The sequence below is a fragment of the Geospiza fortis genome, unplaced genomic scaffold (assembly GCF_000277835.1).
Source record: "Geospiza fortis unplaced genomic scaffold, GeoFor_1.0 scaffold95, whole genome shotgun sequence".
Lineage (NCBI taxonomy): Eukaryota > Metazoa > Chordata > Aves > Passeriformes > Thraupidae > Geospiza > Geospiza fortis.
The window spans coordinates 3,900,029-3,916,463 of record NW_005054333.1 but is presented as its reverse complement, the minus strand read 5'-3'; the positions used below and the strand labels follow the sequence as shown (position 1 = coordinate 3,916,463).

At 37.1% G+C, this 16,435-nt stretch overlaps 1 protein-coding gene across 7 annotated transcripts in view; it reads right to left on the bottom strand.

Annotated features, from left to right (window-relative positions):
• Nucleotides 1-5,195: 5,195 nt before the first annotated feature.
• Nucleotides 5,196-16,435, bottom strand: part of HNRNPA2B1 (heterogeneous nuclear ribonucleoprotein A2/B1) — an 11,934-nt gene continuing 694 nt past the window's right edge. The window contains exons 2-13 of one of the 7 annotated variants that reach the window (XR_004081804.1): nt 13,399-13,509; nt 12,364-12,510; nt 11,048-11,258; nt 10,658-10,759; nt 10,479-10,568; nt 9,920-9,982; nt 9,327-9,446; nt 8,933-9,055; nt 7,819-7,901; nt 6,739-7,667; nt 6,368-6,498; nt 5,196-5,540 (exon numbers count right to left, since the gene is read on the bottom strand). Coding sequence is in view for 2 of the 7 variants with exons in the window: in XM_031057658.1 (XP_030913518.1) it covers nt 7,840-7,901; nt 8,933-9,055; nt 9,327-9,446; nt 9,920-9,982; nt 10,479-10,568; nt 10,658-10,759; nt 11,048-11,258; nt 12,364-12,510; nt 13,399-13,509 (1,029 nt within the window). In the remaining 5 variants the exon portion in view is untranslated. Of the gene's footprint in view, nt 6,499-6,738; nt 7,668-7,818; nt 7,902-8,932; nt 9,056-9,326; nt 9,447-9,919; nt 9,983-10,478; nt 10,569-10,657; nt 10,760-11,047; nt 11,259-12,363; nt 12,511-13,398; nt 13,510-16,435 lie in introns of all 7 variants that reach the window. The other 6 variants (XR_004081806.1, XR_265348.2, XR_004081803.1 and 3 more) reach the window with 6 other exon arrangements.

Genomic DNA, 16,435 nt, shown 5'->3' with positions numbered 1-16,435 from the left:
TTATTATGAAAGTAACTACTAATATTGATTTCTAAATAACAACAAATACTTCTTGTTAATTTTATAACTAAAACACATAAAACTGGTATTTTAAAAGTTCTCATTGGTCATGGCATGGTGACAATGGAGCAAACTTACATTCAGGTGCAATTTAAAAAATCACTTTTACCAGTCATGTAAGAACTCCAAACACAAGCTTAAATGCCAAATTATACCTGCTGAAGAAACAAACTGCCACTAGCATGGAGGTCACATTGGCTGCTTGCACTTACCTGTAAGAAAACTGAGGACTATCAAGTGACATTTTCTAAAAAGGGAGCCCTAAGATAGTGCCAAGTGCACCGAATTATCAATAATGAAATCAGACTGAACAATTTTCTCAGCATTTTCTATTAAAAATTTCTTTAAATAAATGTGTGCACGTGTTCGTTATTGGTTTCACCACAGTCTCAAATTGGCTAAGTGTAAATTCATAGCAGAAAGTCTCATTACTGAGGGTATTTTTCCTATTGGTTAAGCATCAGTGTGAGACATACCTATCCTAACCAGTATTCACATGGGATTTGTCTACTGGCTAGCCAAAACATGCAGTAGGTATCAGATACATATGATGAATTGTGAACTTTATTTCCAGTTGTAGGGGGAAAAAAGAAGTGCATATTCAAGTCAGCATGATCATAATCAATTAAATGACATAAACATTTTAAATCCACTCACTTACTCTTTGCAGGACAAGGTCTTTAAACCTACTTCACTGCCCATGTGCATAAATTCTCGTAGCTATTACATTAGGCTCACAACTGAGAAATCCAGAAAGCCAAGTATTTCTGGTTTAGGGCCTCACACAGGGAAGAAAAAAAAAGCCTAAACTTTTTGGTGCCCACTCCTTCAGTAGCAGTGGCAGGTGAGCTCTGTGGATTTTTGTAAGGCCATCTGCTAATGGAGTATTGCATATACCCAACTGGGAAACAGCTGCACAGTTACATTTTGGTACGTGGCAAAAATAAAGCATGCTGTAACCCTTTCAGAACACAATACTAATGGAAAGCAACTTACTCCCAAGTGATCCATTTAAGACATCAACCCCAATACCATTCCATTCCTTGTAAATTTGCAGATTGTAAAGGATTATGAACTGCCCCCAGCTAATTCAACTGTCATTATTGCTCAGTAACTCTTATTTCTTTAATGTTGATATAAGACCCTCAGTTCCTCAGAAGCCAACAAGCAACTCTACTACAAAAAAACAGGTAAAATACTGAGTTTGGGCGGACTGCAACAGCACTGATAATACAATGAACTTTATGTCTGGATGTGTATTGTTTTTAACCATCAGCTACCTGCCCACAGGACAAAACAATAGGTGGAATTCAGACTGATGTCCTGTTTTTAATTGGAGTAGACACTCATTTGAAGTGTCTTCCCTTTCTGAAACTAGCCTGTGTTTAAAGAAAAATTCCAGACAGACAGACACACACACAAAATCCACACCAAATAATTCCCTAACATGGCCTGGTCTTGGCTATGCTTTGTAGTTCCATGTCCTTAAACAATGTGTGGTTAGGCTAGACAGCTGAAGCTTTTAATGCACTTTATGTACTTTATGTACTTAGACCGTATTTGCCAGCTCTATACAAAAATAGACACTACAGAATTGAACTTTTCAGGTAAATAGGACAAGTTGTTACTGAAAAGGTTGTAAAATGTGGGTAACACCTGACTGAAGTCTGTCTTGTCTTTATTATTGACCGATCAAGATTTTCACAAAATCAAGATCCCCAGTGTACAAACCAGAAGCTTTATTGCAAGGAAAGACACAATATGGTATCAAACCTACTCTGGAGCCAGATGGCACAAAGACATTACAGCCGCATCCTACCTCACTACTACTCTGTTGAAACACAAGTCTCTGAGGGTTAGACTGAAAACACTTATTAAATAGAACTAGGAAACCACAAAGCTGTTGACAACAGCAACAAAAATCAGAAATACCCAAGCAGGAGTGATCATTAAAATAGTGGTCCTATGGCAAAGGTTTGAAGTAGTCTGTAACACTTCAGTGCTAAATGGCATTTTTGTTATGTTAGTAAGAGCTTATCTGCAAGAGGTTAGGAAAGGTCAGATTAAGTAGAACACTGTGTGGACTGTATACCCATTACTGCTGGCAGCAGCATGTACTACGAATTACCTGCTGGCTGCTCCAAGCTTCACTCCTGTTCTGGAGAAACATCCACCAGCAGCCAAGGCAAGCTGAGTACCCCAACTGCAAGCCCATGGCATGCTTTTGAGCTGTAAGGCTGGACACTCCTGTAGAGGCATTCTGTGAACAAGCGCTCCCAGAACATGCAGCATTCTGCTGAAACGCTACATCCACTTTAAATGACCACTGCAGTACTGCACTGAAGTGCAGCACTAAATTCATGTTTTAAGTTTTATTCAATGGATTTGGCTTTTTACAATGCCAAATTTTACAAGCTTTAAGTGTTCCTGCTCAAGAGCTTACAATCTAGTTTTAGATGGGGAAACCAGAACAAACTTCAATGAGGAAAAGACAAAACACACACACACACACACACATTAGTTCATCTCTGGGAGTCATCTAACAAGAATCTTGAGGACAGAAGTGGCAGAGACCTATAAATAAGGCAACAGGATACTCAACACCAGGGTGTAGTGAGAAACTGTTTATTAAGTAAACCAAATAGTGATGGCAGATGCAACCACGTGAAGTCGTAGTACTGTAGTGCGTATCTCTCATGAAGTACTGCAACTTGACACCTGCTGCACAGCTACTAGAACTCCATGAAGTCCACCAGCCACCCATTTTCATACAACAATGCCCCAAAATGAACCTAACAAGGGGGAGGGAAGAGTGCTGGTAACAGCAATTTTCTAGGACTGTCCCCCAGTCACCCTTTTTTTCGTACAGTGAAGCAGCATGGGAGGTCTCACAAGCTAGTCTGTGACTGCAAGGTGCCCAAACACCGCTGACTTAATGTTCATAGCACTCTGTCAGGTAAGTCACACAGGTATTATTTATACAATTTTACTGCTGATGAACAAACCAGTTCTTGCTCCATTAACTGGAGTAACTCCTGACAAAATTTTTGTGCAACACAAACCAACAGTAGCTGCAAAGCAAAAATATGACTATTAAAAGGGACAGTACTTTTGCCAAAATGGATTATTACCCAGGCAAACTCTTCCATGTAACACTCCTATCCTAGACACACTGAATGGTATGGCCGAATAAACATGAAGAGAAACAGTCATCTCCCTTAGGTGGAAATGCAACAGCACTACTATGGTAGTGCTCACTTGCATCACACACTGCTTCAAAAACCAAAAGGAACACTAAACCTACAGGGAATGCACAGCCCCAGTACGTTCCCAGCAAATTATCGTCTACCAATGAGGCAATGTTGCCAAACTCAGCTGACAACTGTTTGAAAATTCAGATCCGTTTCTGGGGCTTGGGTTTTCTTCCCCAGAAGCAATATGATTTCATCACAAAGAGATCATGTACATTCACCATCAAACTAAAAGAACACAGTCTTTCCTACACATAACAAAGTTCAAGCCCTGTTCATTTTACAGCATTAACAGCAAGTGTTCACATTTTCTTGAATGTTTTTTAGTATCTGCAGCACAATAGAAATGAAAAAAATTGAACAAGTTATGTTGTTTTTCTTTCTTCCCTCAGTTTGCTGCACGAAGTGTTCACTGGGGGAAATCTGGACCTAATACTGACAATCTGATCCTCAGCTGTTAGTACCTGGAAACATTGCAATGTTACACTTACTTGAAAGACTAAGTCTGTAGTGACAAAATCCCATTTGATAGAAAGTAAGAATCCATTGTCTACAAAATGATGACCAGTAATTGACCACACAATACTGATTTTATTTGAAGTTGCTAACCTCCAGTATCAGGCTGACTCAAAACCGTGACTTGTTTCACCACATTTGCTGGTAACCATTGTTGACTGTCACATTCCTTAACTTTTAAGGCCATACCAAGAGAAAAGTCATGAAAGTTCAAAAGCAGGACATCAGGAAACTTAAAGACACCAGGTTTTCAAGACTTGAAATATCCAGTAATTTCATTCTTGCACCGTGCTGTCTCCCCTATACACTCCCTTCCCCCACTGCCATCAGATCAAAATGAGAACATCCTCCTTATGGAAAACATACTCAATGCAAGTAAATTTTAAACCTTGTTACTACACTACTGAAATAGTATTTTAAACGAAAAAATTACTGCCCTTTGAAGTGGTTTGGTTAGTTTTTTAAAATGTTGTATGAATGTGGACTTGGCAACTGTAAAGAAAAAAACTTCCATCAACTACATCTAAGTTATAGGAAAGAAGGCAAATTCCTTATGATCTGGTCATTCTGTTGGAAAGAAGAAAGTAAAGCAGATTTGTGCATCTTCATTTTCTGCTTCCGTTGCAGCCCACCGGTTACCTATTCAAGTATTTCAAAGTTCAACTTAAGAAACAGAAGAAAATCATACGTGAATCCTTAAACAGTATTATAAAGGTTAAAGACATGATGATTCTGCCAAAGCATATAAATTTCAAGTTTTGAATAAACCATGCATGAAGATAAGTGGTTGAAACAGTATAACCTCAAGATATCTTCCCTTAAATACACTCCCAACTGAGCTTTCCCAAGTTCATCCTTGGTGTTTGTTTAAATGATTTTGTTTGGTTTGGCATTTTTTGTTTTGGTATTTTCCTTCGGCCCCCAGATGCAGCTATGGGTACTAAGTTTTGTACAGCAAGAACTCTACATTCCAGTCAGTCAGTCTGTCTGTCTTCATGCTAAAAGCATTTTAAAAGTGAAAAGGATAAAGCTTTTGTCCTATTGAAATCTGACAAACTGGCTTTGGTGGTAGTTTCGTTAACAGGAAAGTATGAGGTAATATAAAACACAGCCAAATAAAGCTACTTTTAAGCACTTGTGTCCAACAGCAACGACATCAGCACTTTTAAATTTGCAGCCCTGTTTCTCCCAAAAGAGAACAGATGCCCATGGTCAGAGAAACAAGTTCCATGAACACACTTGTCAAACTGATTCTGTTTTAAATTCACCTCAAAGTGGAATGTTTCAAATAATGGAAGGGTCTAAACATAAACATTATTTAATGTTAGATACACACTAAGTTTTTATTAAGCATTACACTAGAACTACTTTGGTATAAAAATACTTTATTTTAAAGCTATGAAAGTTATAAATATATGTAGTTGAACTTTCTACTCACAGAATGTTTGCTATTTTAACATTAGTGATTTGTTTCTCCTAACGAATCTGAATTTTATTTGAAAGGTTTACAAGACATTATCACTATAATTTAAAAAACCCATCATTACAGGGATTTGTACTAATTGTGATGTTTTATCAGTATTCATTTAACCTCTAGATTTTTAATGAAGGCAGCAAAAACAACTATTTTCTGATGATACAGAATTTCTTATTTCTTGAAGCGTTTCTGTGGTTGACCACTTCTTCATTAGTTACCTGCAGCATGGCACCTTCCTGCCAAAGAAAAAAAAAGTGTATCTGAAGATGTTTATCACATATGTCTAAACCAAATTACCAATAGGGGAACTTCAGCCATTTTTAAAAAAAAGAAGTATAAGCAGTTCACTGGTGTGTCTAACACAAAAGGAACAGGACTTTTGTTAGCTGAGTCCACGTTCTTCAATGAGTAGCCTTTTAGAGGCAATGAACTTTGAAATTAAAGCATTTTTGGTTGCCTTTTTTTTTGACAGGTTTTGCTGTTTTTTATTTAAAACCAAATCTAGTAGAGTATGCCACCCTTACTCTGAGTAACTCATTCAATACTTGATAAATTTCCATCAATTTGAGGTGCAAACATTCAATGCAGTGAGAGTAAGGCTGACTAAATTTGGCACTAAGGTTTGTTAGCTGCAAGAACTATAAAAAATGGTGGAAACCTCAACATCCTAGCCAAATTCCAATTTACACAAATACATTGTACACTTATGAAATACCACCTGCAGTTTCATTTGAAGGTTTCACTTGCCCTCCTAAAGAACTGCTTATGCAGTTGTTAAAAGAATGGACGACACATCCTTCACAGAGGCAGATGTATTCTGTGGTGAAATTTTTCCTTACACGTAAACACTCTACAGTTACTTGGGAACCTTGAGGATGAAATGTGTTATATAGAATAGATTACAGCAGACAAAACACGTAACAACATAGTTCATTTTCAACAGCACAGAACTACCTTCATTGCATTACCTTGCAACCACCATAATGCATAGACTCCCAAGAAAAAAGAAAATGTTGCAGGATGCAAAAATAAAGTTGTATGATTTAATTAACTTGTGACCTACCATTTTAACTACCAACACCAGGGATGGAACCCTTGCAAAGCTTTACTAATGGACACTTGCAGGTCTCATTTGTTCAACTGTAGCACTGTACAGTGGCAGCAGTCTATGCTTGTCCAGGGTTCATATCATAGCTAGATTCCAGTAGGAAAAAAATATGTTAAGTAGCTGAAATTGACAATTATTTTTGTAAAATTTTAATAATACAAGAAAACAGGATTCACAAATTTCTTTTCAATTTGTAATTGTTAACTCAATTAATTGCTACATGTTAAACTACATAATGATAATCACTATACTGAAAGAATACTGTCATACATTATTAATTTCTTGGGTTTGAAACATTAAGAAAGGAAAAGTAAACAAGATCTTACCTAAAGAAGTTTAACTGAAGCTTAGAACTATTTTGCTCTACACCCTCAGCCTTCGTTGCCATCCTTATAAACAATCTACCGTAGTTAAAGCTTTGCAGAGATACAGCACAGCTTTTTAAGACTGGCTGAACTTTTAGTGACGTTTTCAAGAGTTCTCTTGTACTAGACCTGCGTCCCTGGAAGAGTACCTTGCTGGGGTTTTTTCCTTTCCTTGCCATTGAAGAAGCAGCATCTAAAAAATCTAAAAAGGTGTTTCTCCTTGCAGAGATACCCCTTAAGTTACCTAGATATTTTAAACCTGGTAATTTACAGACAACATACTTTTTCTCACCAGCATTAAATTTTACACGTACAACAATAGCTTTGTATTATTTGTGGGACCTTATACTACCCACTCCTTGCCTTATTTTACAGTATTAAAAAAAATCTAAAATTACACAATATTTCCTTTAGAATTATTTTATTAAAATCATAAATGTACAACAGCTTCTTAACTCTACACACGCACTTAAATTTTTAAAAGGAAAACGTTATGTCTTATTACACCATGATCCTGGCTAAAAGCTTTTCAAAACTTTGAGAAAAATCTTAAAAAAGGTTTCACATGTCACCTGAAACTTACAAATTTAACATTATCAAAGGAATGCTTCTACACTTACAAAGACCACTAGAAAGAAACAACAATTAAAAAGCTAAGAAACTGTCTCAAAGGCATTTTTACAATCCTTCCTCCACAGTAAGGTAATGTTATTAAATAATCCAAATCCATTCACAAAATGGCTCTCTGCATCTGCTCTGGTGTCTTCTGCCATATCACTGCATATTTATGCATGACTGAGATAAGTGTTTCCTTAACATTGTTATTTCGATAACCTGAAGCTGTTCTGTTACCTCTGGGCTCTCATCCTCTCCTATTTATACAGTGAAGCCTGTTTCAACAGAAGTAAAGAGTAAAAAAATAGGTTATGAAATTATTCATCTAACCATTTTTTAAAGGAAAGATAATATCCTAAAAAGCTTTTAACTCCTGCAGCTACTCTCAAGAATCACTGCAATTTTAACATTTAAAAACATACTTACCCATGGCATGCTTGAAGAAACTCAGTAACGGCTCCTCCCTCCATATCCACCACTTCCTCCACTGCCCCCGGGACCATAGTTTCCTGCAGTTGCAGAACAAGAAACAGAATGGTCCCATCAGTACATTTTTAAATCTAGGAAAGTTTTTCACAGAAGCAATCAATCAAAGCTTGACTAAATGAAAAGTAACATCCGCTTTACTTCCAGTGACAGCATTTGCAACACAGACTTCTAACATTTCGCTGTCTTCCTCTAAAGAACCTCCAAAGACTGCCACAGGAAGCAACTACATGCTGAAATCTTAGAAGATTCAACAGTACCACATGTAATTTGATGCACTGTGCTGTCCTGAGACTGTGACGGCTGAATTTGCTTGCAGGCTAAACCTTATAAGAAAGGGCTTCATGTTTCAGTTCCCATTTCACAAGCCTGATACTCCCTATTAAGCAACTTTAAGACAACAAAAAGTAGGATGCTTCAGAAAAAAAAGACACAAGAGGAGGATAAAAATCAAGTAAATATGCTGGAAATTAAGTAACTAGACTCTCCACAAATAGTGCGAGCTGACAGCAAAGAACATGAAATAGAATCTTTAAACTCAAAATTGCACAACACTGTGGAAAAAGTTAGTATGTTTTATCTGCTTCAAAATAATAAAAATAAATTTCCCTCAGACAAGCTTTACAATCTCAAGACACTGAAGCAAACTTGCAGAAAGAACACAGGCACTGCAGTCCATCTACTGCAGAAGTTATCCAATTCCTACATACCCACCTTGGAATCACATAGAATAACCTGGGTTGGGTGGGACCTTTCAAGGTCATCTTGTTCCAACCCCTCTGCCATGGGCAGGGTTATCTGTCACTAGACCAGGATGCTCAAAACCCCATCTAACCTTGCCTTGAATACTGCCAGCAATGGGGCACTCATACCACCTCTAAGCAACCTGTTCCAGCACCTCATCACCCTCACAGTAAGTTTTTTCCTAATACCTAATTTCAGTCTACCATTTTTTAGTTCAAAACAGTTACCACCCCATGTCTTTTATTTCCCCCAAAGTCCTGGAAGTCCACCCAGTCCAACTAGAAGGAAATATACAGGACATATACAATACCTCCACCATATGGTCCCCCCATGTTCCTGCTGCCACCAAAATTTCCACTCTTCATCGGACCATAATTTGAAGGTTGTTGGTTGTAGTTGCCAAAATCATTATAGTTTCCACTTCCATAATTGCCTGTATTATCAACACAGAAGTGGAGAAATACCTACATGAGCTAAAATGGATGCAACACTCAAAGACATCCCATTATAAAAATTCTAAATAAGTACAAAATCACGCATGTATTCCAGCAGTGTGTGCACCGAACAATATTTTCGTTCTATTTGATACTATTTGAAAAACAACTTCCTTCCACAACATTTCCAAATAACCATCCCCCCCAACCTCAAATGACTTGCAGTAATTTGTAACTGAAATGCTTGAACAATTTAAGCCTAAATGTTACCTCCTCCATAGTTGTCATAACCACCTCCATAGCCCCCACCCTGGTTGCCATAACCAGGTCCTCCTCCACCATAGCCTCCTCTTCCTCCTCCATAACCAGGACTGCCACCAAAGTTGCCACCTGTGAGAACATAATCCTTTTAAAATGAGCTTTTCAATATAAAATGCACACAAATTATACACAAAGAATATTTTTATATTTAGAAGAACAAAGAGAACGAAAAAGGTAGTTTTGTAAAGAAATTTCTATGGACAGTATTTTTTAAAGCACATACTAACTCCCACCCTAACTGAACTAGGACCAAACCCCAACAAGTCAGACTGCCTAAACACCTCAGCTGAATGGTTTAATTAAAATCTTCATTTTCCAGGAAATTTAGGACCCACTCTTATCCTAAAGATAAGAATGCTTGTCCAAAAAATAACCATACAATCTGCCATATGGAAATCTGACCTAAGCCAACAACCATGTACATTTCTTAAAGCCAACAAAATGCCTCAGGTAATTCAGATAAATTTTATACATATGAATATAAATATGGAAGTGTTTCTTAATGAAAGAAAAATACATCACCACCACAACAGCAAACTAACCTCCAGGTCCTCCGCCATATCCGTTATATCCATCACCAAATCCACGGCCACTTCCATATCCATCTATTGGGAGAAAAAACCCCAAAGGATTTCAATTTACCTGTAGCAAACGAGTCGAATTCTCAAGCTCTTATGACCTTAAGAACTAAATCTCAGAAATTATCAATTAAGAACATGTACAATTAACTTCAGAAAAATAAAGCTAAACATCCAATCATCACTCTATATTTTCTTTTCTTAGGTTTGTATGGTACCCAGTTTTAAAATGGCAGGCAAGCGCTGCACAGAACCAGAGAAATCTCTTTTTAGCAAATAATTACTTTTACATCACTTTTGGCTTTCAATAAGAGCTAAAAAAACACCCAAACCCAACCAAAAAACCACAACCAAAGCAAAACAGAAAAACCAAAAGACAAGTTCATTTGCAAGTTACTTTTCCCAAAAATTCTCTCAACTGCTACAGGTGTATTTGAGTCAAACAGCACCACAGCATACAAAGTTATCCAGAACCAGAAAGACAGCATTAATAAGGTAAAAAATGTAAATGCTACAAACATGCCTGTCTTACCAGCTCCCCCTCTGAAATTGCTGCCAGGTCCTGGACCGAAGTTGCCACCACCTCCACGAGCATCACCAAAACCGAAGTTTCCTGTATCAGTTTAACATTTTTAAGTAATGAGATTGTGGAAAGTGAACACAAAAATCAACCACAAACTATTGACCATTACTTGTACATACCTCCTCTCCCACTCCTAGAATTTTGAACCTCCTGCATTTCCTGTCTAGAGAGAGCTTTCCTTACTTCTGCATTATGTCCATTGATGGTGTGGTATTTCTGCACTGTAATCGTATCACAACACAGGCTTATCAGCATTTAACTGGCAACAAGTCAGAATATCAGACTTCTAATACAAACACATTCTGAATCATATTAAAGAACACAAAATACCATACGATTTTTACACAAGGATGGCAACACTCATTTGAAATACACGTTCCCACAAAATCCAGCAACCTATGATGTAACAAATAATACAGGCACATAACTAATCCCATGATCAGTAAGTTTAGCTTTGCACTGAGGCTGTAAGAATTAATACTATCCAAAGAAGAAGTAAAATTACTTACATACAATTTTATCCACAGGATCATGGTCATCAAATGTAACAAATCCAAACCCTCTCTTTTTCCCAGACTGTCTGTCAGTAATGATTTCAATAGTGTCAATTTTTCCATACTCCTCAAAGTAGTCACGAAGGTGGTGCTCTTCAGTGTCCTCTTTAATGCCACCAACAAATAATTTTTTCACAGTAACATGAGCACCAGGTTTTCCAGATTCCTGTTAAAAGAACTTTCTAAATTAGCACAAAAAAACCAATTTCACAAATTACTGTTTCACCTGGATTTCAGGAATAGAGCTCAGAAAAACTAAGATTTTTAAGGTACAGCCCTTTTGTGAGGCATGACCTTGCAAGCCCATTTAGGGGACCTTCTAAGAGGAAAGTAACATAGCATTACTTGGAGGTTTTTCCTCCCCCTTTTATGTCAAAGCTTTAAAAGCACTGAAAAATGATACAGATCAACTGTTTGAAAGAACTGCAAGTATTTAATAACTTAAGTTAGAGCATGACTTTTGTAATTGTTAAAACAAAGATGCATCAGCTTCTTCTGCCCAATTCCCCGACAGCAGTGAACCCACATTCCACTTGTATCAAGGCCCTTCAACCTCAGCAAATTCACAACTGTGCATTTTAATCCCATTAAACAGCATACACACATGCTGTTGCAATTACCTTTTCCAAATGCTAACCAACCCTGCATTCTGCAGGGAATGGAAAGAAAACTGGGATAGCTAACAGGGGTACCGGTGATTACAATTTCCATTTCCCCATACCTTTGGGACAGCTCATTCAAATCCAGTTCATCAGTCCAACCTTAATCTGGTAAACCCTTCCAGAGCTTCTGTGTGGTGAACGGAACTTGCCTTATAATCCACCCTTGCTCCTCAAGCACCTCTGTGCCAAAGTAACCTGGCTCTGGTTTTATGTACCTTTTAGAAATACCCCAGAAAGATCTTGGAATAATCAGAAAGACTGACAGGAGTTTATTAATTTGAGGCTTGTAACAGGAACTATTCCAGAAAAGTTACTTTGGAATTTGCTTAATTACAAATATTCAACAGAACATGTTTGTTACAACGTGTTTCAGACCCCAGATGTGTCCCTTGCAGACATGATTCCATAACCAGAATAACAAAATAATTCACTGTAATAGGAGACATTTATATGAGAGACTAAAAGTGTGGGAAATAATGCCCCAACTATGGGCGTTGAACCAGGTACTTTAAACCCAGGCAATTTCAAACAAGAACAAAGCCTAACTGTCTGACCAAAACAGGCATTTTTCAAAGCATGAGAAGCATCTGCTTTCAAAGCCATACTTACCTCTCTAGCCACAGCTCTCTTAGGCTCAACTACCCTTCCATCAATCGTGTGAGGTCTTGCAGCCATAGCTGCATCAACTTCAGCCATGGAAGAGAATGTTACAAAGCCAAACCCCCTTGATCTCTTGCTTGCAGGATCCCTCATTACCTAGAATCAATAAAAACATTTAAACTATTTATATCTGTCTCATGTTAAGCTTTTTGGTAACAGTATTAAGTGTGTAAGCTTAATTTACTTTTTCCTTGGTTTGATTTCAAAACACAAAGCAGCAGACTCTGTTGATTTAGTATGAGTGACACTGCTTGAGATCAAAGAAATTCAAACCACTGCTGTCCTCCAAGACTCAGAAATGCTGCTAGATCAGTGAGGTGCATTTATATTTGTATTCGTTTTTGAAAAAAAAACATTGACATAATTTCTTTTAAACTTCATGAAGACCACCAACTTTAAACCTGCGTTATTATTTACTACTCCCAAGACAATTCAGCAGAGAACTTCTACCAGAGTCATCATCCCTGTCAGTATTTAGAAGACACACAAACGCAGGTGCTTACAGACATGATTTAGTGAAGAACTTGTCAGTGCATGGTTAAATAGTAAATGGTTTCTTCCAACCTTAACAACTCTATGAAAACATCACAGAGAAAGACATCCTTTTCCAGCTTTACTGAGGTTGCTTACCAAGACATCAGTTTTTTGCCAAATGTGACCAACCACACAGATGTAATAGTGCTCTCTGTAAGCACTTTCTAATGCACTTCAGACAACTTTCAGATACCAAAGTTGAACTGTTGCAATCAGTGGTTAGATAATCTGGGAGAATTTTACAGAAAACAGATTGTTAATGTTCCCTAACTCAATCAAGCTTGCAAGAGTAAAATTTACGCATTGCTACAATGGACTGAACTGTACCTAATGCAACCAACTGTACCATTAAAAGCTAATATTCCATCTTCTCTAAGCAATCCAGAAAACAAACATTTAAAATTCCTACACATTCCATGCTATTGCTATGTATTGGTATGCTAAACTTACCACACAGTCTGTAAGCTTCCCCCATTGCTCATAGTAACTCCTCAAGCTTTCTTCTGTAGTTTCAAAGCTTAAGCCGCCAATAAACAGTTTGCGGAACTGCTCCTTTTCCCTCTGCCATGGGGAAAAAAAAAAAAAAATATTACATTAATATAATTTGAAACACCTCTTCTGCATTAGCAAAACAAACACTAACCAAGATTTTCATAGGTGTCAAAGACTTTCAGTAAGACTTATTTTCAAAATGAGACCTGGCTCTTCTAAAGGTTCTACCCCTATTAAAGAAATTAAGCAATTTATGCAATTCTACAGGTCCCCTTTTAGAATACAGATTTTTTTTTTTAGTCCTTATTCCTGTGTCTCCCTCTAGCTATCAGAAACAAGGGACCACACTTGAAGACTTTCAGAATATTCCTCTGTAAGACCCATGAGATGCTTTTTAAAGAAAATGAGAACTCTGGGATTTGTTTTTATTACAGAAAATAGGAATTAATTTATACTGTCTGATTCCATCCTGGGTAACATTCAATTATAAAAACCATTCTGGTTAAAATTGTTCTACATTAATACTAGCGTACTATTTATCTAAGGCATTGTAAGTAAAAGTTGATTAAACACATCTAAGTATGTTCTATAAAAGGTTAACAATTCATATTTTCTCCATAATTACTAAAACAAATGAAACTCAAGCATCTGTAAGATTAATCTGGAATCCCACACCACTGGAATTACCAACAAACATATACACCCTCAACAGGAGCACCATTAAAATAATTCCTTTCAAAGTAGAAATGTGAATAATACATATTCATATCCACTAATGCTTTCAGTAAGACTTTATTTTCTTGCAAAGAAACTATCACTGCACTTGTTAAGCAGAGATCTTCTATGCAATGACAAGAGCATCACAAAAAAACCCAAACAACTCCCCAAAAAAACAGGACCAGTAATAAGCTATTGAATTCACTTTTTTGTATATACTGGTAAACTAAAGCAGAAAGGAGAACCTTCTGACTTCTACCAGCTCAAAGCACTTTTACAGTAACTTCTTATACAAACCAGGCCTTTTAATTGCAGGGTTCTACATACAAAAGCATCACTAGCTCATACGTATGAAGATTTCATGCCAAACACTTAAAAATGCACTAAGAAGTAGTTCCCTTCCACAAATTCATTATTTTAGAATATTGTTTTGAAGAGAACTGTTCTTCTAGGGACAAGAGAACTCAAACCAAATCAACTCAGCTTTTTACTGTTAACTAACTTTAAAAATCAAAGTTGGGTGCTTGGGTGTTTGGTTGTGCGTTTTCTTCAGTGTGGTGGTTATTTTTTAAACAACTCAAATATTGCAGCAGGAGATGTAATTGACATACACAATATAATTAACTGTGCAATGAGGATTAAGACAAATTTAAACAGGAAACTAGAAAAACACTGAGCCTAAGAAAACAAGCAAAATACTTCAGTGCACATATGCTTTTAGAAGTATTAAGCCAATCTGCATGCAGACCAACATATTTTCTGAAGTTGTCCAAGGCAGGCCTGGATCAAGATGCATATAACAGAACACAGTTACTGCAGGCAGTGACAACCCAAGGTTTTTTCTTCAAAATACATCTCCGTATTACCAGTCTCATGTACTGCAGTCTGACAAGGAAGTCAACTTTCTCCCCTCCTTCTTCCAAATACATCCTCTATTTAAGATTGATGAGCTCAAATTCCTCTTGAAAAATATTTGGAATCTGCTGTTGGATCTAGTTTTTTTCCTCTAAGAATAAAAAGAAAGCTAGTACTGTCTCCTCCTTACACAAAAGGACAGGCAAAATAAGACACGTGTTCAAAAGCAGTAGACACGTGCTTTAACTAATTTATTTTCAACTGTTTGCATAAAAGGAACAAAAGAACACTGCACACCAGACCAGTATAAAAAAAAATCATATTCATCAATATGTCATTTATTAATTTTGAGTAGGAGTGAGACAAAAAATTTAAGCAACAGTACTGCAAAAATAAAAATCCTCCCTTCAGTTCTGCTGCTTGAGAATTAGGGACCGCTTGCTTACAGTTTCATAGATCTAAAAAAAAAAACCCTTTTCCTATATAACCAATTACCCTACATTTAATAAAGGACATTATTATAAAAATATGAGAATTAAGAAAGTTTAGTATGCAGGTAGGATATTTTCAGTGTTATGTTTACTCCTGGAAACAGCTATAAACCTGTAAATGGAACTCAAGAAAAGAATGGAACAATTATAAAAATACACTACATATAACTAACAGACATTGAACAGAATAATAATGCATTTTACAGATGTATTTAGGGTCACGATCTACCTAGAACATCTAAGCACCACAGGTCAGAAAACAGCAATAACAAAATTCATCACCAGTTCTTAATGAAAACCATTGTGCAAAAACAGCACACACATGCTGCTCCACTAACATGCAGACAATCTCTAGATGCAGAGAAACTATTTGTCTTAAATGAGCCAGTTTCGAGAAGCTCTGGATGGCATAACACTAACCTCCTACCAAAGTCCAGAGAGTTCTGCCCATCTAAAGTTTGTGCAGAAAGTATAAAATGTACAACAGTAACTATCATCATGCCAGTACCTCTTAGAATCCTGAGGAAAATACTCTTTTGGTGAAGACACAGACACCTCATACTTAGGAAAGGCCACAATATAAAAGCTGGAGGTAACACCTCTTTCAAGATTTCCACAGTACATCCTGTGGCAGGAATCAAGCGCCAGAGCAAATTTTTACCTCTGTAGGATCTTCATCCATGTGTATTTTAACCTTTCCTTCACAGGTTCAAAGCAACTTCAAAGCACTAAAAAATGCACTACCTTCACTGAAATATTAATCACCAAAGCAAGGAAAGGTGTTTCATATAGCAGTAACGCGCGCACACACAATCCACGCGGACTGCGGAATTAAGAATTCGGGTAACAAAAACGTTTAAGGGAGACTAGTGAGGAGGATCCCTGAACTCCAGGGCTCGGCAATCCGTCAGTGGCTGTTCGCCCGCCGCCTG